This window comes from Athene cunicularia (assembly GCF_003259725.1).
Source record: "Athene cunicularia isolate RWA chromosome 1 unlocalized genomic scaffold, athCun1 chr1_part2, whole genome shotgun sequence".
Taxonomy (NCBI): Eukaryota; Metazoa; Chordata; class Aves; order Strigiformes; family Strigidae; genus Athene; species Athene cunicularia.
In genome coordinates this window covers 19955905-19979342 of record NW_020799092.1, presented here as the reverse complement: position 1 = coordinate 19979342, position 23438 = coordinate 19955905, and the positions used below count along the sequence as shown (strand labels likewise).

At 42.9% G+C, this 23438-nt stretch overlaps 1 protein-coding gene across 1 annotated transcript in view; it reads left to right on the top strand.

Annotated features, from left to right (window-relative positions):
• Positions 1-7343, top strand: part of NUAK1 (NUAK family kinase 1) — a 48606-nt gene extending 41263 nt beyond the window's left edge. Inside the window, exons 6-8 of the mRNA XM_026863939.1 lie at positions 1958-2077; positions 2380-2512; positions 3555-7343. Of these exons, the coding sequence (XP_026719740.1) occupies positions 1958-2077; positions 2380-2512; positions 3555-4708 (1407 nt within the window). The 3' untranslated portion in view covers positions 4709-7343. The remainder of the gene's footprint in view (positions 1-1957; positions 2078-2379; positions 2513-3554) is intronic.
• The last annotated feature ends 16095 nt before the right edge of the window (positions 7344-23438 follow it).

Genomic DNA, 23438 nt, shown 5'->3' with positions numbered 1-23438 from the left:
AAACTCAATGACCAGCACGAATTTTTAACACTGAAATGATCCCATTCTTCCCCTGATTGACAGGGCACACTTCATAAGGCTTAAAACCAACTTCCTGCAAGCCAGGCAGGGTGACTTGATAAGAAAACGGAATTTAGGGCAATTAAGTGCAATCTGAGCCATGAGAATATATTTGCAGACTGTAATTGTACACCAGCTGTTTTCAATGACATTCCAGCCATACAATGAAGATTTTACAAACCACATTTATTTAAGGGTTGAATTTTCTGTTATGGATTGATAATATGCTGTTTGAGGGACCGAGTGAATTCAAACTATGAATGGACATGGTGAGATGAATTAACATTAATGAACAGGAATCAGCTGCTCTTTGAGCAGGATATCATGAGTCCATGTTGTCAGTGGAACACCTGCACAAGCAGAACGTCAGGAGAGGGTGAATATTTGCTCTATGACTTGAAAAATATTGTGAAAATTATTTTTTTAAAAAAAGTTTATATTTCTGACATGAAATTACCTAATATCTGTTTATAAAGTCTGAATATATATATATATATATATATATTTCTGTTACGGGGTAAAGAAAGAAAATTGGGAACTTCTGTCCATACTTCACTGACTTTGTTCATTTTGGTCTCGACTGTGACATTTTTAGGTGTAGCTCTAGGAGTTTAGATAGTAGAGATAAAGACGTTATGTCTCCCAAGAGTGCACTAGACACTGCAATTAAAGAGGTATTAGAGGCACTGACGATACACATTTTAGAAAGCCAGGAGTGAATGATGCTTTCCGTTCACTTTGTGCTTTCTTGAATTTTCTCTTGAAAATTCCTATGATTTAATTCCTTTCTAGTAGAAGAGACATAAATAAGATGAAGAAAACCCAGAGAAAACTCCTGTCTCTTATAGCTATAATACCTTTTTTATGCCTGTGCTTTATGTCTTTTATGTATGCCTTATGTCGATAGTGGGCAGTAATAAAAGTATCTCTGGGAAACAGAAGCGTTTGGGTTTTAAACAAGGTAAAAATGAGATGTGTTGCCTTGTGCTAGAGAAACAAAGGAAATGCAAAGGTTGTGGGAGTATTTAGTGTTGCTATCCTCAGCCTTTGTTTTGTAAGAACAAGAGCAGAGAATTGAAGTAAACAAAATATTTGGACCTGATCCTGCAATTCCTACATGGGCAAAATTCCCAACAGTCTCGAGGGAAGTTTTGTTTGTGTTGGGAAAGCCGGATTTGGGCCCATTGTTTCCAGTTAGGAACCAGACTTGTGTTTATTATCTCGTGATAGACATCTCGTGTGCTTAACAGCTCAGATTCCTCAGCCAGAGTCCCTCAATCTGGAAGAGTTAGCAAGTGCCTCACTTTCCTCCTCCTTCAAGTGTAGCTAAGTTCCAGGTGATTTCAAAAATCACTTTCTTCTGTAATGCTTAGTTTCCTGTGACACTCTTGCCTCACTCCTCCTGTTGGGTTTAAAGGTCTTGGTTTTCAGCTTGCATGTGTGTGATAAGAACAGTAGTATTTTCTGCTTGCTTTCCTTTGGTATTAATGATTATACAAGACGAAGAGCAATCAGTGGACAGCAGGCCCAGTGCCTCCCAGTAGGAGATTGTCTTTGCAAGCACGTGCAGTTCATCCAGGATAAAATTACTAACTGATGGTTCTGCAGTCAGTGACCTGTCTGTGAATGGAAAAAAAGCATCCTTGTTCCTAATCAAGAGTAGAGGGGATCCTAATCAAGAGAGAAGGGACCCTTCTCCTTCTCTGGAGGATCTTTAGAGAGAAAAGTCAAAAAATCATAGAATAATGGGTTGGCTAGGGAACTTGAGAGATTATCCATGTTGAGATCCCTGTCCTACAGCAGGGTCAAATATAGTCAAGTTGTTCCTGATAAAGGATTTTCTTTTGCATTAAGATATTGTTAGTACTACAGATGCCTTGTGCAATTCTATTTGCAGATTGCTGATTTTGGACTCTCTAACCTTTATCATAAAGACAAGTTTCTGCAGACCTTTTGTGGAAGCCCACTGTATGCTTCCCCTGAAATAGTTAATGGACGACCTTACAGAGGCCCAGAGGTAAGAAGGGTCAGCTTTTCCATGGTGGTATGGGGATGTCTTTGATGATAATTTTCTTGAGGGTTAGTCTTAATGCTAGTGTTACTGCACATGTGGGTTCACTTGGGTCTCTCCCATATTTAAAGTTCTCAAGCTGCCTTCATTTGCTTTCATTTGCTTTGCCTGTGGTTAGTCAGATGTTAGATATCGGTTTGCCCATGTAGGTGCAGCTGTTTGTGATGTTGCTCTTGTGGTGCTAATGGCAGGGAAAAGGGTGAGGATCAGCTTTCCTGGACTTCACACGCATTGTCTCTGTATTTCAGGTTGACAGCTGGGCCCTTGGTGTATTGCTTTACACTCTGGTTTATGGAACAATGCCCTTTGATGGCTTCGATCACAAAAATCTCATCAGGCAGATCAGCAGTGGAGAATATCGTGAGCCAACACAGACCTCAGGTATAAAAAGGGTTGAGCTGACAGGAGTTCAGAATGGAGAATTTGCCTGGCCTCTTCCAACATGTTTTGGTGTCATATTAGAATGATGAAGAAAAAAAAAACCCACCTCATTCTGCTACTGACTTCATCTGCTATCAATTCCCATCTGGGTGCAGCATTTACCAAAAGCCCTTTTGAAATTAAAGTTTTGTAGCCCATAGATTTTATTCACTTGGGGAAGCTGTAACAGGCTCTTTGAACTAGGTCTATGACAGTGGAAGGTCTGTTAGCTATTGCAAGTGGAATTGTTCAGACAAGCTGTAAAGGGATACAACATACCGGTACAGATCAGTCCTTTACATTGTGGTGTGTCACAAGCAGAGATAAGATGAATGGTCAGAGCGGTGCAGTCTCTTATCCAAGAAGGCAGGCCAAAATCTGAATTAATGCCACTATGTTTGCATTTACTTCTACTTAGATGATAACACATTAAGCAGTCACCTGACATAAAAGCATCAATCGAGTCCAGGTCATTGATTATAATGACTCCTTCAAGCCTTAAACATCTATGTATATATTAGATTTAACTGAATATTTATCTTATGTCATTTGTTTGCCATACCTTCCAATTTTCTGCCTTCTTGCTCTCTATGAAAATATACCTTTAAAATATACAGAAGACTACACTGTTTATGGAAAAAATACAAAAGCAATAATGTGTAGATCATTTAAAATATCCCAAGTCCCCTTTGTTTTCTTCTTGTACTTATTAGAGTTGATAGGTTGGTGACTCCTTTCAGTAACATGGAACTCTTCACTGACTAATGCAGTACAAATATTAATTTCTTTGATAACCCAGTGTATATTTCCCAGGGTGAATCATATTCTTCTGATGTCCAGACTGATGAGTGATGGCCAAAGTCTTGCCCCCTTTCACTTCTCATGTTGTATAATAAGAAGCATTATTTTTGCTTATTTGATTGGCTTCACACTTCCATTTTAAACTGCCAAAATTAAGAATGCCCATATTATAAATATTTTATATTCCATTTTTTGTCTATAGATGCTCGTGGTCTTATCAGATGGATGCTGATGGTGAACCCTGAACGCCGAGCAACCATTGAAGACATCGCCAACCACTGGTGGGTTAACTGGGGCTACAAGAGTAGTGTTTGTGACTGTGATGCCATGAGGGACTCTGAGTCCCCGTTGTTGGCAAGGTTCATTGATTGGCATCACCGTTCTACTGGTCTCCAACCAGAAACTGATACCAAAATGAAGTGCCTTTCTAAGCCCAAAGGTCCTGAAGTCACACTAGAGAGACAAAGGTCTCTGAAAAAATCAAAAAAGGAAAATGACATTGCACAGTCCATCCAGGAAGGAGGAGCTGAAAACGCATCCAAACCCACCTCTAAGAGACCCAAAGGCATCCTGAAGAAAAGGAGCAACAGTGAACATCGATCTCATAGTGCAGGTTTCATTGAAGGAGTGGTCAGCCCAGTGTTACCCTCTGCTTTTAAGCTGGAGCAAGAGTTGTGTAGGACTGGTGTAGCCATTAAAAGTGTTGTGGAGGGAGAGGTAGCAGGCAAATATGGCACTAAGCAGTCTTCACTAATGCCAAAAAAAGGAATCTTAAAGAAGACTCAGCAGAGGGAGTCTGGCTATTACTCCTCTCCAGAGCGAAGCGAATCTTCTGAACTCTTGGACAATAATGATGAGACAGTAAGCAGTGACACTTCTCCAGGGGTCACAGAGCCATCCAGAAATGGGTCTTACAGCCATTCCTGCAGGCGTAAGGGCATCTTGAAACATAACAGCAAGTATTCTACCAGCAGCACTGAATCTGCTTTGATTAGCCCTGACACACCAACGCTGGAGGCCATGGAAGAAACGGTCCTGCCTGGGGATGCATTACCTCGAAGTTACAGTCGCCCTTCCAGCGTGATTAGTGATGACAGTATTTTGTCCAGTGACTCCTTTGATTTGCTGGATTTGCAAGAGAACAGGCCAAACAGACAGAGGATACGGAGCTGTGTCTCCGCTGAAAATTTCCTCCAGATCCAAGACTTCGAAGGACTTCAGAACCGCCCGCGGCCACAGTATCTAAAACGTTACCGCAACCGTCTGGGGGACAGCAGTTTTTCCCTCCTCACAGACATGGATGATGTGACTCAGGTCTATAAAAAAGCCCTAGAGATCTGCAACAAGCTCAACTAGCAGAGGGAAGATGGAAAGGGAGGGATGGGAGTTTTCTGTATACCTTTATGATGGAGTAAGCCAGGTCACTGATTTGCTGACAATGGTAGGTTGTGCTTCAAAGGAGCCAAATGTACCTACTTAGCTGAATTCCTAGTAAAGTAGCCCCAAAGCCATCTCACACTTCTCTGATATTGTGTCCTCAAAATATTACCTACCTGACCAGAGAAAAACCTTTGGTTTTTACATGGTGAAATACATGATGAAAGCACATCAAGATCTAGCAGACAGAAGCATCACAATTTGATGACTCAAAGTCAAAGCTAGACAGAATTAAAACTGGAAGTGAAGGACACATGTTTTGAGATGTTTGTAATTAATATTAGATTAGCTTTATCCAGAGATGAGCTGTATTCTTTAAGTCAAATTTGGATGTCTTTTAGAAAGAGAGCCTTTATTTCCCCCTGAAGTAATTCATCTGGATACAGTCATTGCACATTGGAAATCTTTGGCTTGCATTATGCAGGAGGCCAGGCTAGGTGGTCACCATGGTCCCTCCCACCAGGGTGACCTGAGAGGTTCTGAGTGCATTCTGGGACAGATAATTTGAGAGACTCACCCCAGAGTCACCTCACGAGGAATATGTGGACAAGCGGTGGAGCAGGAATTCTGATCTAGCTCCTGCTGAGGGGGCCATTGCTTTTTGGTGAGCAGGAGGCCCTAAAATTGTTCCCAACTGCTGCTCCTACCAGTGAAAAGAGAGTCACAGAAACGATAATGGGAACTGAAGGAATGGATGTTATCACCAGCTAAATGACCTTTTAAGGCCTTTCAGCCTGTGTGTTAAATTTGTGACTCTTTCAAAATGGCCAGCCAGATGAATGCCCAGACAGAGATCTAACACAGGGTCTCAAGTGTCAACTGACCCTTCAATCTAGAGTTCAGTCACTGTCAGCAAATGGTGCCACCTCGTTGTTAGCTTGTAGTATTTGAGGGTGACAGGTAGTTTGCGATCAAAATGTTAGGTAGGGAAAAGGTTGTAGCATGTAGGAAATGGATAGAGGTCGGAAAGTTAGTGGGAAGATGCCTTTCTCCAAATGAAAATGTTTCTAGGTAGATAGTAATGGAGCAGAAAGAATTGAGCGATGAAATGATAATGGTAGATTTGGTAACAGAGTTAGCATAAAATTGGGGGCCTCTATGTAGTGTAGCTGGTACTGCGTGTGCAATGATACCAGTTTGAAAAAAAAAAGAGAAGGATATTGTTTGTGTTCTCAGACATATCAAGCTATCCAGACTGAAGGCTTCAACTCCCATAAAGGTATCACATGGGTCTACTGGATTACCTGAATGTAAGCCTATGTCAGAAAGGCACTGTGTGTTTGACAGGCCTGGGCAAACTGGAATCTTAAGGATCGTTTCAGTCTCATTTCCGTGAGCACGTAGCCCCTGGCTTTCTTGGAGGTGCACTGGTGCGAATAAGTGGCAGGTTTCAGCCTATGATGTCAGATGATCCACAGCTGCAAAACTTAACGTCTACACTCATACCCAGAGCAGAGGAGCATGGGGCAAGCTCTGTTCTCACTCCTGCCCAACTAGAACTGAAAGCAGAATTTGGCCCACTGTGTCCCAAATCCTAGAGACTGCATGAAAATGGCATAGGGTTCTGGGAATTCCCTGGGAATTGGGGATAACCCTATAAATCGTTGGCATCTGGGTCAGGGAGCTATTTCACTTGCGGATTCTTTATTTGGTGTATCAAGGTACTTAAGTCTGCCGGTTCCTCCTAAAATTCAACTGTGCTGCCTAGCATAAAGAACGATGAGCTTGAATTTCCTAAATTTGTTAATCTGCCTCTATGGAGAATCTTTACTTATTGTGAAACACTGGACCAAATTTGGCCCTGGAGTAAACGGCATCAGTACCATGAAATCTGTGAGATGTGCTCTCAGGCGGTCAAGTGAAATTTGGCTCACTACGTTTGCTCAGGAAGGGCAAGTGCAGGTCATTTCTCTACAGCTGTGTACCTCTCTGTACTTGATTCAGATGTCCCATCTTCTCACAGGCCCTGCATGCGCTCTTTTAGCCCACCCCAAATCAACACGCCGTTTTGCAGTGTATTAAGTTAACAGGTTTGCTGTGGTGCATTTTAAAATGACACAGTCGCCATGGCCTTTCTGAAACAAGGATGGATGTGCTTTGCAGCCACGGCTTTTAACTCATGCCCCGGAGCATAAGAGCCAGATCCTCAGCTGGTGTAAATCAGCACTGTTCCATTGACATGATGGAGCATTACTTTGGTAGGGTTACGCTGGCTGACACCTTCCCTGCAGATCTGGCGCTAAACCTTGAAGGGATTTATAGAAGTTTCAGGAGGAAGGGAAGGGAGTTCAGCCGGCCGTGGCAGGGAAGTGAGGAGCATCCCGAAGGCTCATATCTCCCGAGGCTTTTGCCCAGGTCTGCTTCCTTGTGTACAAATGTGAATGAGTGAGTGACTGCTTGCTGCCAAACTGGAAATGTTATGTAGGGATTTACTGGCATGTTACTGGCATGTTACATGTTTACTGGCATGTTATCATTCCTAGAAGAGAAGAAAAAAAAAAACTTGACTGCACATTGTTATTATTAGTGTTGTGATTTTTATTTAATTTTTTTTGTAATACAAAGTTGACTTTTTTATTTGAATTTGTCTTTTTTTTTATTTATTGGTCTGAAAGCCATTTCAAAGGTATAATAATATATTTGGTGTAATTTAATTGGTGCAACATTATTTTACAGCTCTGGCCAAAATTGTTTGGTGTTATTTTTTTGTTTTGTTTTTTCTCCCAATCCTTGGTTGGTTTGAGCTCTACGAGGCACACAGGGGAAAACGCTGGATAATCACCCAAAGTGTTTGTATTTTTAATCTGATACTGTTTTTTATTAAATAAAATGAAATTAATGTAACTGTGAAGAGTCTTTCTCTCTCCCTTTTCTTTTTCACTGTACATCAGCATAAGCTGAGGCCAAACAGTAATGAACTCGTCATGCAGAAATACAGCAGCATCTCAGCACATTGTACCAAGTTGTTTATGCAAAGCTTCTTGGCTCGTTTGTGTATTTGAATATCATGTGGGTGGCCACAGAGACTCCTGTGCTACGAAGCGTTTGGCACTGCATAACACACAAAGCTTTCAGCTATAGAAATGTTTGCTGGAGGAGAATATATGACTGGGGTTTCTCTGCTGGAGATGAATGAGGTTTGTGGGCCAGGTGTGATGCAGGGGAGACAGAGCAGTCTGTCTGACCAGACAGGGCACAGCTCATTTGTAGCCCAGAGACAGATGGTCATGGTCCTTTCCCCTCTCTGGTGGGGAGAGGGACAGTTTGTTGACAATGTTAGTGCTCCTATTGATATAATTTAGGGGTTATTTGGGCAAAAAAGGACTGGTGGCCATCCACTGCTGTCAAATATGGGATGATTTCAGTCAGATGGCTTTGAGCAGCCAGCATAATCAGCTGGTGTGAGGGAAAAAGGGAGTCAGTTTTCATTTTTTTGGAGTCTCCTTGATAACCAGAAGGCTTTAGATTGTTTTTCTTGGAAAACAGGTGGGCATCGTAAGGGAAACTGGGTGTTAGGTATGCTGTGTGTGCTGGGGACTTGTTAAAATAAGGGAAATGGTTGGCAATGTCCTAATGTTGGCTCTGAGTAAGACACCATTAAACTTTACCCTTGATGCAGCCAGCCAAGATACCTGTGGTGTATTTTCTACTTTTTTAAATTACAGGCGGTTTGGATTAGGATCCAAGGTTTGGATATCATGCAAAAAAAGGCTTTAATTTTTCTAAATCATTTTCTTTCTCTTGAGCTTTTTAAAGCAAGAAGCTGTGGGTAGAGATGCTAGATTTATTCATTATGACCACTTAAAAACCAGTGGAAGTAAAGGGAAAAAGCCAGTGTTGCAGGAAGGCAAACAGCTGTTAATACATTACAAAGAGAATACTTGCTGTATGCTAATTGAGTCAGAAATTGTAAGGTCTATATTCTTGTCTATGTGTTATGTCTAAGGTCTATGTGTTCTTGTACCTGAGGTGAATAAGGTCTAACTGTATGGGTGCTGGGTGGTGGAAAATGTAATGCAAGTCTCCCCTGCAATAGCAATTATGAAACAACTACTTTTTTTTTTTTTTTTTAATACACTTGGAAAAAAAGTGGAGGACAAACCATTTTGTTTTAAAAATAATGACTTTTAGAAAGAAAGTTCTGGATGGCTAAGTATGGTGCGTGTATGTGGCAAGTACTGAGAGGTAATTATGTACATGTTTGTACAGCTCTAAGAGCACATGCTTCTGGGGTGGGGTGGACAGGTGGGCGTCTTAATTTTCCTATTAATTAAAGGAGATAAGTGTACAGGGATATGCCTTAGCTGAAGTTACATAGTGAGTCTGTAGCCAGACCTGGTCTTCTTTCATGCTTGCTCCATGGGGATTTCAGTGTTTCTCAGGAATTGTTGAAGTTTTATGCATCGGGCAAGACAGGAACAAGGAAGCAAGACAGGAGCTCTGGGAGCTACACAGTCAAGTGACAAAAGCAGTAGAGGGGTTTTTATACAGCCACAAATAGTCTTGTCCATTATAACCCTTCCTTTAGAAGTCAACAATCTCAATTTCTGATCCTGCAAAGCCTGAGCATGTGCCTAAAGTGATAATGTCAGGGATCCCTCTCACTTCTGTGGTAGTCTTGCTGAAGTCCAGGGGCCAGCTCAAGAGAGTGGTGCTCCCATTTATCAGTGGAGCACTTGGAGGCCAGCACAAAAACTTGCAGGAGAGCCTGACACTGATCCTAAAACTCACCAGCGCCAAGTCACTGGTGCAGAGGGAGAGGACTTGTGCCGACATAGCGGGAGGCAGCTCTCTTCCAGTGCTGTCACAGCCTCTGAGGTGGTGCCCACATCCACCCTGTAGTGCTGGCAAGAGAAGCAAAATTCAGTGCTAGGTGGTCAGCACAATTTCTAGCCATAGAAGTTTCCGTTTTATATGTAGTTGTGTCTCTTCTCACAGAAGAGTTGGGTCTCCATTAAGAGACTTCAGGGGCTGTGAAGGTAAGGCACTACATTGAGGTGAAGAGATGGCATTTTTAGTTACTGCAGACAAACGTATTTACAGGCAAATTTGCTAGTGATTCCATAAGCATGTGCAATAATAAGCTTTGCAACACCAGAGCCTCAGTTATAGCTGCAGGGTAAGTCATAACCAGTCCAATGAAGGGAGAAGACCAATGCTCATGTAAATTTGGTGTATATGAGAAGTTTATTAGTTAAGCATTTATCTCAGTGATTCACATCTCATTTTAATGAGATGCTTCTGGAGACAAAGCTGCAGGAATGCTTTTGTGGAGCCAATAGAAACTCTGATGTTTGCTAGCATCAGCCCAGGCTCTGCAGTACCTGTCCCAGGGTTACTGGTTTCAGGGTTTCAGCTGAAAGTTTTACCATGGAAGAGAACAAGTCGTTTCCCCTGGATTAATGGTATTTAGTATTATAGTAGGGCTTTATTATTATTGTCTGTTGGAGCTGTCTTTTTTTTCCTCCTTGCCAAACTAAGACATCTTTCTCATAAAAGACTGAGTAATTTGGCTGGAGAAGCAGCTCTTTTGGCTAGATGATGTGAGCATTTTGTTTCTGGCTGTCTCTTGCTAGACCTTACCCCTGCCCCATATTTCCTGGAATTTCATCAGTGCAGAAAACCCTTTGATTTGCGTATCATCTGGCCATACAGAGCACTGCACTTCTAAAAGACATTGTATGTATTTGCACTGATGCTTAATTGTTCCTTGGAAAAGCATTTTACAAGACAATTTTATGCATCAGAAGAAGTCTCCTCACCCCAACTCGTGCTGGGCTCAGAGCTCACACTGAGAAGCAGCGCACCAGGCCCAGGACCAGGAAGGGATTAGACAGCTGACAGCCATCAAAATAAGAAAATCAGCTGTGGGTGTTGACCACAGGTTCACTTGCAGTTCAGGACATCACTCTACTTCTTCATTCAGCAAAGCAGCTCTACTGCCATTGTCAACTCAGGGATTTTTGACACTGAGCACCTCTGAAAACTCAGTCTTGAGCTTTCTCACAATGCACACCTAGCACTGAAGCCTTTGCTGTCAGAGACCATGTGCAAATGTTGGTGTCAGCCTGTCTTGATGTTTTACTTCTGCCCTTTCCCCACTCACCTTATTGTATTTATTTGACACAAATAATGTCCCTCACTCTCTCATGTAGTCCAAATCTTGTTCACTGTCCTGGTTAGATTTGCTCCAGAGACTGAGTAATACCCTGTCAGAACGGCAGGTTGAACTTTGCTCACGAGGTGCTTTTGCAGCACTAACCCTGGCTGTGGCATCGCCTCTGCTTTGGAGGCCATTTGGTCATCTTGTGCAGCAGGAGCTGCGGCTCTGGTGCCCTGCAGCAGGTAACTTTTCTTCTTGGATGCAGAAACTGTGAATGGGACCTTGAGCTAATAGTAGGGCGTGCTCTGAAAGAGAAACCATGCCGGGGAACAATTAAAAAGCTGGGCTGTCAGGACAATTGGGTTAGACCAACTGAATATAAATCCCTGGAAGCTGGTGGTGAGATTATACCCTACCCAGCAGGAATCCACTTAGAAAACTGTGCCTCTTTCATAGGCTGGGGAGATACTATTGCACTTAGAAATAAAAGCAAGGAACAGCTGTAGAGGAACTGACTGAAAAAACGGGGAGGAGGGAGAGTTTGTCTTGTGGGTCTGCAGTGATAGAGTTTATTAACAGAGTCCTTCATATTTCGGCCTTGGAGATAATAGGACAAGGCATACTTTAAATAGAACCAAAGAGAAAACAAATTCAAAACAGATGTTAGGAAATATGTAAATATATGTTTATATTTACATATAAAGCCCTAGCTGCCTGCCAGGCGAGTTTGCTAGGACTAGTGTGTGTGTCATCATCCCGACTGCACTGGGAATTATCAAAAATATTTCTTCAAATGTTCCTTCAAACTCTGTTGTTCTCTTTAGCTGCACGTCCCTGAGCTTGACAGTTTAATCAGAAGATTTCTTGAGAAGAGGGATCTGCTGCCTGAGAAGAGAGGTTTGCTAAATTCCCATACAAATCTGTGCCACAAGGAATGTTCAGTCAGCTCTGCCCCTTAGAAACCCCAAGGTAGTTAATCCCCTCATGCTCTCAGGAAAAATTTGTGTCAGAGTGGAAAGAGGCAATGGGTAATGGTCGAGTGCTAGATCCCCAGATAGTGCAAACTGAAGTTGATCCAATCCAGATGAGCATCCAGCCTTAAAAAATTCATATAGTTGTGAAATTCTAGTTGGATCCAGTGGGGATGGATTCAGGTCCCACATGTTCGCCATTTGATTTCCCCATATAAAAAGTTCTGGATTTTCCAAAGTAGCTTTAGAAATATCTGTTTCGGAGAAACCAGTTTGAGCTGGCTACACCGGAACTTTTGAAACTGATTGGCCACCTTCTGCTCCCCGTGACCTCAGCCTGAGCCATGGTCACTTGGTGCTTACAAGGATGAGGCTTACTGGACCTCAGGCTTGACATTTCAAAATGGAGAGACTCCAAGTGAATAACTGAAATCTTTCGCCTTGCCTTAGCTGACAGGCGTCTTTCAAATCATTGACACATCAGGGTGTTGTATAAGTAAGTCCCTGCTTCCAAGATTTTGGGGAAATTGCTCAATTCTTCAGCTGAAATAGGATTTATCATTAGTGGCGTTTTTTTAGGAAATAAAAATATTTAATTTATCAGGATTGGATGACTTGGAGTACTGCTTAGAAGACAGGGAGCCCCTTACCCTCAGCCCTCAGCCCCTTGCAAACAAGCCCAGAGCTTGTGTTACAGTTCAATAAATCTGTCATTTCCTAAGTGAAGTGAAGTGGTGCCATTGAAAAAGTTTCTAACATGGTCTTAACCCAGTGTATCCCACCAGATCAGTGGTAATAGCATGCAGATCGATTCATGTCTGGATGGGCATGGAAACTGCCCTCCTTCGACTAATAGAGAAGTCACAAAAAGCCCAGATGAGTAGTACATGAACAAAGTCACCTGGTCTATGAAGCAGAGGCCATCATAGTTCCTTTTTACCAGAGCCAAAATGCTGTCTTCTGAAAATTCCAAAGGCACTGATCTGGCAATTACTTAGGTAGGTAAGTCTGGAAGAAAAAAACCCTATTGACTATTAGAGAAAATGAGGCAGAGTAGGGACTACATTTCACCTTGGTGAAAGAGCAGAGGGACAGTCTTTTCTTTCACTGGAGATAAGTGAATAAATCCATTTCCTTCTGGTGTTCCATTCTAAAATTGGAATGGAGTAGATAGCCAAGATTTATTGGAGCTGCTCTCATTACTTTTTCCATGGCAAGTACAAACGGTTATGTTTGCTCACAAGATTTTCAAATGTGCATTTTGTCACCATTTGTAGCAGGACTGCAGTATTGCAGGGGGGATAGGATTCTGCTTGATGAGAGGCAGAGGGAGAGCTCTTAGGGCCCCTCCAGGGATCTCTGGTACAAAGACAACTGCAGCATGAGAGAGGAATCAGAGACCATAATGTGCTTGAATGGGGCTGTCAGGGACAGCTTTTGTTAAAGTTTTGCCATGCAAAGAAAGGGAGATTTGCATATTTTCCCCTCTGACATAAACATGCCCTTCAACACCTGCAAAATCACCCCTGCCACAGAGGCCACCTTTAAAAATACTTCCAAAAATGCAAGTGTTGTGAGACAACCTCATTGCTTCAAACAGCAAAAAAGCATTTTTTTTTTCAACACACTCACTAAACCTTAATTAAAACTGTACCCATTCCACCGTAAAGTTATCTGATTTTTCTTTTGCCAAAGCTGGTACTGCTGAGACAGGAATTCCCGTGTCTAGTTTATATGTCTTCCCCCCCTTAAAACATTTCTTCTGAAGAAGCCCTGCCTAAAAGCTTGAAGCAAGGTCCTCCAGTTACAGAAACAATGGTCAGGTCAGTCTGATAAATGAAACAAAAAAATACATGGCTTATGACCAGTCATAGCTTGTCCACATAGCCTGCACTGAATATTTGATATCTGGTGCCAAGTTCCCAGAAATACTGTGAGGCCATATGGACTAACTGCTCACTGGTAGGAAATGTGTTGGAAGCATCAGGAGACTCTAGATTAATTCAGTCTTCTGCCCTTGTATATATACTTCTCGCTCCTGGTAAACACTCAACAAAAAATTTAGCTGGCTGATTTCTGAAAGGACAGTGAAAGCCTCAGAGATGCTACAATTAGCCTATCTACTGCAAAGTTCAAAAGAGAGATTTGATCTTTTACCACAAAAATATCCACACTCTCTTTCACATACATGTGAATAGAAAGCCTTTGTTCATTCCAGGCCAAGAAGAAATAAACTATTGTTGGAAGGTCATTTCAGCTTGCTTCGAGGGGTGGGGCAGAATTACAAAAAATAACCAAATGTAGTCTTCTTACCAGCGATTACAGATATTGTCTTTCAGCAGAACAGGCAAGTTTTTGTTAAGAGAGATCTATTCTTGTGTTGGACTAATTCACTGTAGGTTGAGGCTACGGTTTTATAAAATGTCTAGTGGTTTAAGGTACAGTGCTTCCTGAGTGTCCCATTTGAGACACCCTAGCAAGATTTGCTTTTCAGAGAATTCATGGTTCCTATGAGGAGATGACAAACACTGGCACTCATTCTGCCTTGCAGATCTCGGTGGTTGATTTTTTGTCTGGTGCTTGTCAGCATTCAGAAAATTATGGGTCCAACTTGCTATTAGAATAGGAAAGACTTCCAGTAATCTGTTCTGTATTGATATTTGGAGGCTTTGCTTGGATTTCATACTTCACCTTAACACGTCTACCACCAGGTTGGCAGCAACCACATTAAGTCCATCTTCCAGCAAACCACCCCCACTGTTACAAAGAAGAGTTTTGCTACAACTAATAAATTCATTTTAAAGGGAGGGTGGGGAGGAGGCACATGTGAGTTCAAATATAACTCTGCCAGGATTTCTTATAGTTTAGTATTTTTATGAAATCTTCCCCTTTATCTCTCTCGTATGAGGCCTGATTCAGTAAATTACGCCTATAAATAACTTTCACATGTTTAAAGGTAGGCCTGCCCGTTCCTTGCTGACTCGGGGGTATGGCTTTCTATCTGACAGTGAAATGCTATCCAGGAAAATCCCCAAAGGTCAGTTTTCAGTATTATTTTTTGACATGAACTCAAAGAGGCTGGCAAAACTCTTCAGTAGTGGTTTTCTAAAAAAAAAACCTAAGGAATATTATATATCTGTCTTCAGCAAATCTGAAACTTTGGTACAAACCACAGCTTGCATGGCTATGTCCTGTTTTCTTCTATTTTGAGTATTTCTGCAGATAAATGGCTTGCAGTAGTCCATCATACGGATGGTCATTAACAAATCAAAGACGAGATTTTAAAAAACATTCAGCATAAGCCTAGCTCTGCTCTTGTTTAAATTACTGGCAAGACCCACAGTGTTTTTTTGTTGTTTGTTTTTTGTTTATTTGTTTGTTTTTTCCTGCACATAGCCCCTCAAAAGGCTGTCCTATGCCTTTGCCCCAGAAGAAAATGTTCCCATTTCTGGCAGGATTATTATAGGAGTTATTGCATACAGAATAAACATTTTGTCAGGATTATAATGACAGCCCTGATTTTCTTTTATAAAATTATGAATTCAGAAGGAATTCAATCAGCAAGCTTGGTGGTGGAGAGAAAAGCTGAAGAGGTTGTTCCAGTACATCCAGGATTCCTGTACTTTTTCAAATTTCGTAGCCCATAAAATCTTCCCTGCTCTAGTGGACAGGTCATCCTCACCTACATCTAAAATGACAGGGTTTATATGCAGATTTTTCTTTCACAAATGGCATAGGTAATTTCCTTAGGTTTACGGCTTCTTAAAAAAAGCCCAACAAAAATAATAAAGCTGACATTTAACCTGCTTGATTTCTTTTTAAGTGCCAGAGTAAAGTAAACAGTCTTTGAAGGAAAGAAAAGAGGTAAAGTCAGAGCTCAAAGCAAATGGATATTGCAGGGAGTCTCTCCTCAGCTCTTTCCATCCTGCTTTTCCTTGTCACCCCATGAGCCACATAGCGTGCCCGAGCACAGGCACACACCAGGCATGGCAGCAGCAGCCTCCACAGCCCGCACAGACCTCCATTTTTTCCAAGCTAATTTGATTTGTGGTTTTGCACAGGCAACAGCAAAGACTGATTCTTAGCTGGACATCACCTCCCATGGTTCATTCTCACTGGCTCCCCTAAGGCTGGGCTAATTTACACCTTCTGTGGGGGCAGCCAATTTACTTTAAAAGTAGATAGCCACATACAGGAAGGAAGAAGGGGCTGGGGGACATGAAGCAGTGGGTTTCTGTGCTGGGAATCCTCATTAGGCTGAATGAAGACTATCTCGTTTGCTGAGCTGCAAAGCAAGAACAGAGTCACACCGGGAGGTCTCAAACCTGCAATAACCTGCCGAGCTAACGGCCCCTGCTCCACCAGCTAAAGCAGATGGGAAGGCCAGCTTGCCTGCATCCAGATGCATTTGTTTCAGTTGAGCATCTGCTCCTGTCTGCTCATGCAGCTTTCTTCCTATTGGTAAAAATGAGTAATGTTATAAAATTATTTTTATTAAAAAAAAAAAAAATGAAATGAGAAATAAAACTGTAGGCTGCATCTTCTGTGCGCCCTCACATATTTTTTCATCATTGCTGCCTGTGTGGAGCAGACTGCAGTTTGCAAACTCCTTGTGGGGCTACAATAACATGTACACAGCTATGCAGTTTTTATGCGCATTTATAGCACAGTCATTAGCTGAGCACAACTCCGACTGATGTCATGATTACTCATGCCAGATGCCTCATGGTGGCATTCAGGCTTTTCTTCCACATTCATGATGACTATGGGGAGTGGTATTGGGCAGATCTTGCAGAAGCAGTACCATCATCAGGAAAAGAAATTAAAATCAGCTAGAATTTTGCTTCTGTCAGTGAGTCAAATCTGCTGTTCAGGACATTTTGAGCTATTGTAATAACAAAAGCAGCTCCTCTCTTTTAATTTTCATGTACTTGGACTTGGATCTTCCTCTCAAATTTTCCACACTTGTATTCCTTATGAACTTAACTGTGAGCTAAACCAAAGAAACTGGAGACCTGCACAGCACAATTACTAAGTGATTTCGGGTACAGATACATTCTCATAGGAAAAGCTGTGAAAGCAATATAAGCCACTGGAAAAAATGAGACCTTTTTTTCAGCTTCCCTTCAAATTGTAATTAAAGAATTTTGTCTAAATTCCAAAATCTCAAAAACTTCAAGCAGCCACACTGATCACTCATTCTGCAGCTGTATTTAGGGGAGACTTGGGAATTTGTAAATAAGAGGCCTGAAGAACAAAGACTTCTGCCCTCAGGAAGGATATTAATATTGAAGGAGGCCTATACTTGAGCATGCTTCTACCCCTGCTTCAGGGGATTTTCTTGCAGCGGGGATTTTCCTGCTTCATTTGCTACTTTCCCTGAAGGCATTTTGACTAGTCAGATTCCTCTTTACAATTTTTGTCATAGCTATGGTATTTGAGGGAGACAAAGTGAAAATCTATGAATCTGTGCGTATACAATGAAGGAAGGAGCTGTTAGTATATGCTTAAGGGCAAACAAAGGATTAGCTTCTAATCTGCCCCTTTTGCTAAGCAGAAATTAGAGAGATTTACCAGACATGACTTGCATCTGTTTAAATTACAGCTTATCATTTAGAAAATAACCAACCTTGGTGCAAGCATTCCAGCAGATGAAGAATCAATTGCATTCCTTAGGAAATTGTTTCAGTCATTTATTACTAATACATGAAATTGAGAATTTCAGAGTCACCTTGAGAACTGAGCAGCCCAAGTCCTGAAGGCAGTTCATCTTTAAAATCTCCATATGGACGAATTTCTTTAGCATTTTGTTAGTGTCCCTCTAGAACATGACTGAAATGGAAAGTGTTATTAAGTCCCTGAAGTCTTTTGATCTCAAGGAGAAATTTAAAAATGGTTGAGAATATGAATACTCAATCCATGTCCACTGTGTGCACTTAACCCCCTGCCCCCTTCTCCAGAAAGATCTGTTTATATACTAAATAATAACCAAATGAGTAAACAGATATTGTCTGTGGCTGGAATCAATAGGTGCGCAAAACAGTTCTCTGGTTAAACTTCTATATCTTCCTGCGAGATACATATGATGGGAAATGCTTCCCTCTAAAAATGGAGCTTTGGCATCCTGTAGCCAATGCTCAGAGAGTGAGTGCTGGGACATTAGAGTACTTGCTTCACTCGTGCAAAATGGAAAAAGCAGTCCTGGATAATATTTTCTGAATTGTTTTTGAAAAAAACCCATAATTTTCCCCCAGCAGTTACCAAATTTTCATGACAGGTAAATTAATCTTCCAGTAGTGTTCTACTGTTGCTAGTATACCCATAAAATGCGCACAAATTCCTAATTAATCTTTTATGGCAATTAGCTTTGAAAATTCTGCTCTGAGTTTGAATTCTGTAAATAATAATTGATCTAAATAGTCAAAGGAAACCTGAAATTATTTGAGGGTGAAGCTAAATTTGTATTACAAAGAGCAAAAAATTAACCTAGAATAAAAACCTTCCCCAATCTACTGTCTGATTTTCAGATGCCTCTTCTACTGGTATCAGTGATGGCGTGTGAAAAACAACCACAAAATATGTAGCTTCATCATACCAAAAAGACACGTAAGTAAGAGAAGGGGACTGGATTTCAAGAAAGCAAGCTGGATTTATGAGGAAGATTAAAAAAGCTAATTATGTTTAACTTGGCTGACAGACAGCTAAAAAGGGGATATGATAACTGCCTACAAATATTTGAAAGATGCAAAGTACACCAAGGAAAGAGGGAAATCATTTGAGACAAAGTCTGGTAAAGCAAAATTTAGGCTGGGTAGAATGCTAACAATGAGACCTGTCAGACTGCAGAAACGTTTCCCGAGGGAATTAGTCAACACCTCATTAAAAATACCTTGGACAACATGCACTGAGGGGGATTGAGGGGAATAATCCTTCAGTGAGAAAGTCAAGGACCAGGGAGTTTCAGAGGCCACATTCTGCTCTAGTGTCAGTGCTGTTATCAGTTCGATACGATTTTAAAGGTTTTCCCAATAATGATTTTGAGGGAGGAGACGTTTATTTCCACCCTAACAAACAGTAGGTGGAAGGAAGGTCTTTTTGAAGGAAATTACTCTTTTCATTAAAAATCTGAAATGTCAAGAGAACGTCACTGTATTTGGAACTGGAGCTGTGCAACACACCAAAATGGTGTCACGCTGACCTTCTCTTTCTTTCCCCAGGAAAATTTCAGTGTGGGTGACAGGAGTGCTGTGGTTGAGGTGCCAGGGAACTGGAGACAATCTGGGTTTTGGATCATGTATGTAGCTCCTGTTCAACATGAGCTCCATGGTAGACTTGCACTTGAGCAGCTATCCTGTATCAATAGCCAACTTGCCTTGTGTCTGTGGGTTTTTTAACCTAAATCAGCTAATTTGATTTTGTCAACCCATCTCTAGAGCACATTATTTTTGTGCAGTCTAGACCTACCTTCACTATTAAGGGATACAATTTCTATGCCAGAAATACCAGCCTATATTTCTTCCTGGATGATCTACCACAACTGACACTTAAAGTAGCTGGAGTAGAGCAACTGTGAATCTACTTAGCGTTGTTTTTACAAAAGTCAGTAGAAACAGCTGATCCCTTAAAATGAGAAGGGAACCAGTGTTTCACTGAACATTTATGCCGATCTAACTTCTGTGCCTCATACTAGGATAAACTGAAGCTAGGAAGCAGTGCTTCAGACCTAATATGTTTAGTACTTGTATGCTAAATTTATGAGGCACGGAGTGACATTTGCCTTATGTATAATGGTAGCACTCCCAGCAGGATGATCTAATCATTCATGAGGAATTATGGTGCAATGTTGGAGTTTATTTAATACTTAATGTTCAAAACAACCTGCAGAATTGATTTTAATCTAGTTACTGCACACATTGTGGAACAGATCTCTGTGGAGCAGCAGCAGCAGAAGAGATCAACCACATCCCATGCAGCATGGCATATATCAGCAATACAAGGTTGTGCTATTTTTTCTGACAAGCAGAGGAAGCAGAGTTGATTCACACACCAGAATGATTCCTCTCACCAAGACACTTAGGAATGCATCAAAGGAAACTGGGCTTTCTCTGCAGGCTTCCTCTGAGCAATGGGTTTACGGTAAATCTGAGACTAAAGGAATAGCACTCTAAAAATGGTGCCCTTGACAAAAAGAGCAGGAAAACCTGTGGAAATTTGGATCCAGCAGAATGGATATGCAAGAAGTCCACGCCAAGGTGTTAATTTTGCAAAATGTACTCGGAGTAGCACATTTTTCTGCTTCTCACATTATATTCCCTCCAGATGGGAGACTCAGGCCAGAAAAGTTCTCTGTCTCCAGGAGATACACTGTTCTTTAAAAAGAACCAAGAACAGAAAAAAAGGAGGAAAGAGGATGTTCTTCCAAGCTGGTTACTCAAATTCTAAGGAAAAGGTTTTGAATCAGTGAATGAGCTTTTCATAACAAAAATCCCCTTCTGGGGTCCCTGCAGTTTGGAGCTGGAACATGCTTGGTTCATGTTGCCTTCGACCCATTTTAACAGCAAATATTTCCTGAGCAGGAAGGGCAAACTGTCCTGCTAGTGGAATTTAGTCACAAGGTTTTAGGGAAATAATATTAATATTCACAGCTGCTGTGTCAGTACCACAGAGAAGAAGCAGCTTCAGGAGGATGACTGGTTTGTGTCCTGTCCAGCCTTCATTCAAGACTGGCAAGCTCACTTTGCTGATTTCCCCCTAGAGAGATCACCGCTTTATCCCCTCAATGATTTCTTGAGCTACTTGCTTAAAAGGAGTATTTACATGGCATCTGTTTGTGTGATTGATTGTTCTTATGACTTGTTGCCTGGCAGCCACTTAAATATTACATTAAAAAAAATAGCGTAAAGAATTCCTTCATGGTAAGTTAAAGTTACATCAAGGAGGTTCTCACATTTAACAGTCCTCCTGTGACCACATGTGACAACGTGGTGAGCAACAGGACCTATCCAACTTGTTTGCCTTGGGCTGTCAGAGAAACAAATGACCATATACTTTTCCTAAAGAAGCTTATAACATCATTTCAAATGTCATGGGGCAACAGCCAAGGCTCATGTATTCTCCAAATGAAAACACACCACCTGTGTTTGAGCACCACCAACACAGATCCTGGTTTCTGGCTAGGAGGAGAAGCAACCACACTGCATCTCCCACAGCTGTGGAAACAGCTGGTAGAGCACGACAGCCTCATGTGGCTCTTGTTCTCAGCTGCCCCATGTTTGCAGTACGATCTCCTTGCTGCCCCTTGTATGCTGCTTTGCTCAGTGAAACGACCCTCAGCATGGGGTGCTTCAGGGCAGGGACATGAGCTCTTGGCCCAGCATCGGTTGGTAAGTGCCTGCCACAAACTCCCCTGAGCAAGAATCCAAGTTGCAGCTGTGTCCTGGGCTGCACCATGGGGAAACAGTGAGAGTGAGCTGGAGGGAGTGAGGTTAGTCATAGCAAGAAGCTCAAGAAATCAGAGAGGGTCAAGCTGTGACAGACTTCTCAGCACTGACTTCTGGGGTAGCTCTGATGAAGTTCATGGTACAGGATGTTACTGGGTACCCCTGGGCTTCTCCCTGAGGCAGGCTTGGAGGGCTTGATCTGGCCATCAGCAGTGGCCCTGGGGCTGGCGGGGGGACATCCCTTCAGGCCTGGCAGTTAGTGCTAATTATCAGTGACCCTGCAGACACTGCACAGCACCCGCGAGCCGGTGCTGGTGTGCGCAAGCTGCCGAGGAACAGCGCTATTATCGGGTAACATGTCTGGTTACTTTATAGACCCAGTTAACAAGAAAGGAGGGGGGGGAATTCCTACATTGTGCAAAGGACTCTTTTCAGCCCCCCCCTGTTGTTTGGACCTTTGCCACTGTTTAAATTTAAGCAGATTTGCTATCCCAACATCTGCAGTTTGATTATTTGACTATTGCCTGGCTCTCAGTCAAACCACAGCAGAACACACTAGTCTGTGATTTACAGCCTGGGCCTTGATTATAATGGTTTTATTTTAGTTGGACCCCTATTTACAAGCTCATTTGTATTAGTGCACAGTGTTATAATAACAATGGTAGAATTATTAGGTCTCGCAGAAACAATCGCACATAGTAAATGGCTGCAGCTCACAGGGCGCTGCTTAAGTGCTCTAGCAGCCCCGCGATGTCTGTAACACAGGGGTTTCCATTTTAATAGCGAGGCGGGGGGGGGGAGCGAGAAGAAGACTGGGGAGGGGGAAGGAGCTGAGGAGAAACGTGGTTATTATTCATTCTTTTCTAAGTAAATAGAAAGGACGTGTGTTTCCTGGATTAGCAACTGAAAACAAATGCTGAGAGGGGAAAGCGCTGGTGTTTCCCTCACCAAGGTTAAATAAGGTACTCCGAGCAGAGCCCATGGCTGCCGGCGGCTCGCAGCCACCCCACGCGCCACGGGAAACGCCACGGCTGATGCACTGAGGGGCGACCCCAGCCATGGGGAGGGTCGTGGATAGCCCAGCGGGTCTCAGCTTGCCCCAGGGAGCCCATGGCTGCCTGTGCTGGAGGTGTCTGCGGGGAGAGAGAGGGGACAAGGCAAGGCTGGGGTGTCCGGCAGCACCTGATGGCCGCGTGCTGAGGGCCCCCCCAGGCGCTGCCTCGGTCGCTGTGAGCCATCGTCAGGGCGTCCTGCTGCCACGCAGGGCTGAGTTGCAGCTCCACAGGCATTTTCAGGGTTTGCCTTGAGCCCCCTGTCTCATGGAAACCCTCCCTTTATCGATAGAAAGAGAACTCGGGGCCTTACCTAGCACACCATGGATGCTGATCAGCCAGACTCCACAACAAGGCCTTGGCGGCCTGTGGCCGGGGTAGACCACCGCTGCAGACCTCACACGTTCGAAATGCTGGCGTGATCAGCCGCAGTTAGGACAGACACGATGGAGGGTTCAATAGAGTTTAGTAATGCCAAATGCCGGGGGCTGCCCTTGGGCCACAACAACCCCCAGCAGCGCTACAGGCTTGGGGAGGAGTGGCTGGAGAGCTGCCAGTCAGAGAGGGACCTGGGGATGTGATTGACAGCCGGCTGAACAGGAGCCAGCAGTGTGCCCAGGGGGCCAAGAAGGCCAATGGCATCCTGGCTTGTGTCAGCAATAGCGTGGCCAGCAGGGACAGGGAAGGGATCTGACCCCTGGACTCGGCACTGGTGAGGCCGCCCCTCGATTCCTGTGTTCAGTTTTGGGCCCCTCACTACAAAAAGGACATTGAATGACTCGAGCGTGTCCAGAGAAGGGCAACGGAGCTGGTGCAGGGTCTGGAGCACAGGTCTGCTGGGGAGCGGCTGAGGGAACTGGGGGGGTTTAGTCTGGAGAAGAGGAGGCTGAGGGGAGACCTCATCACCCTCTACAGCTCCCTGAAAGGAGGGTGCAGAGAGCTGGGGGTGAGTCTCTTTAACCAAGTAATAAGCAACAGGACAAGAGGGAATGGCCTCAAGCTGCGCCAAGGACGGTTTAGACTAGGTGTCAGGAAGTATTTCTTTCCAGAACGGGTTGTTGGGCATGGGAATGGGCTGCCCAG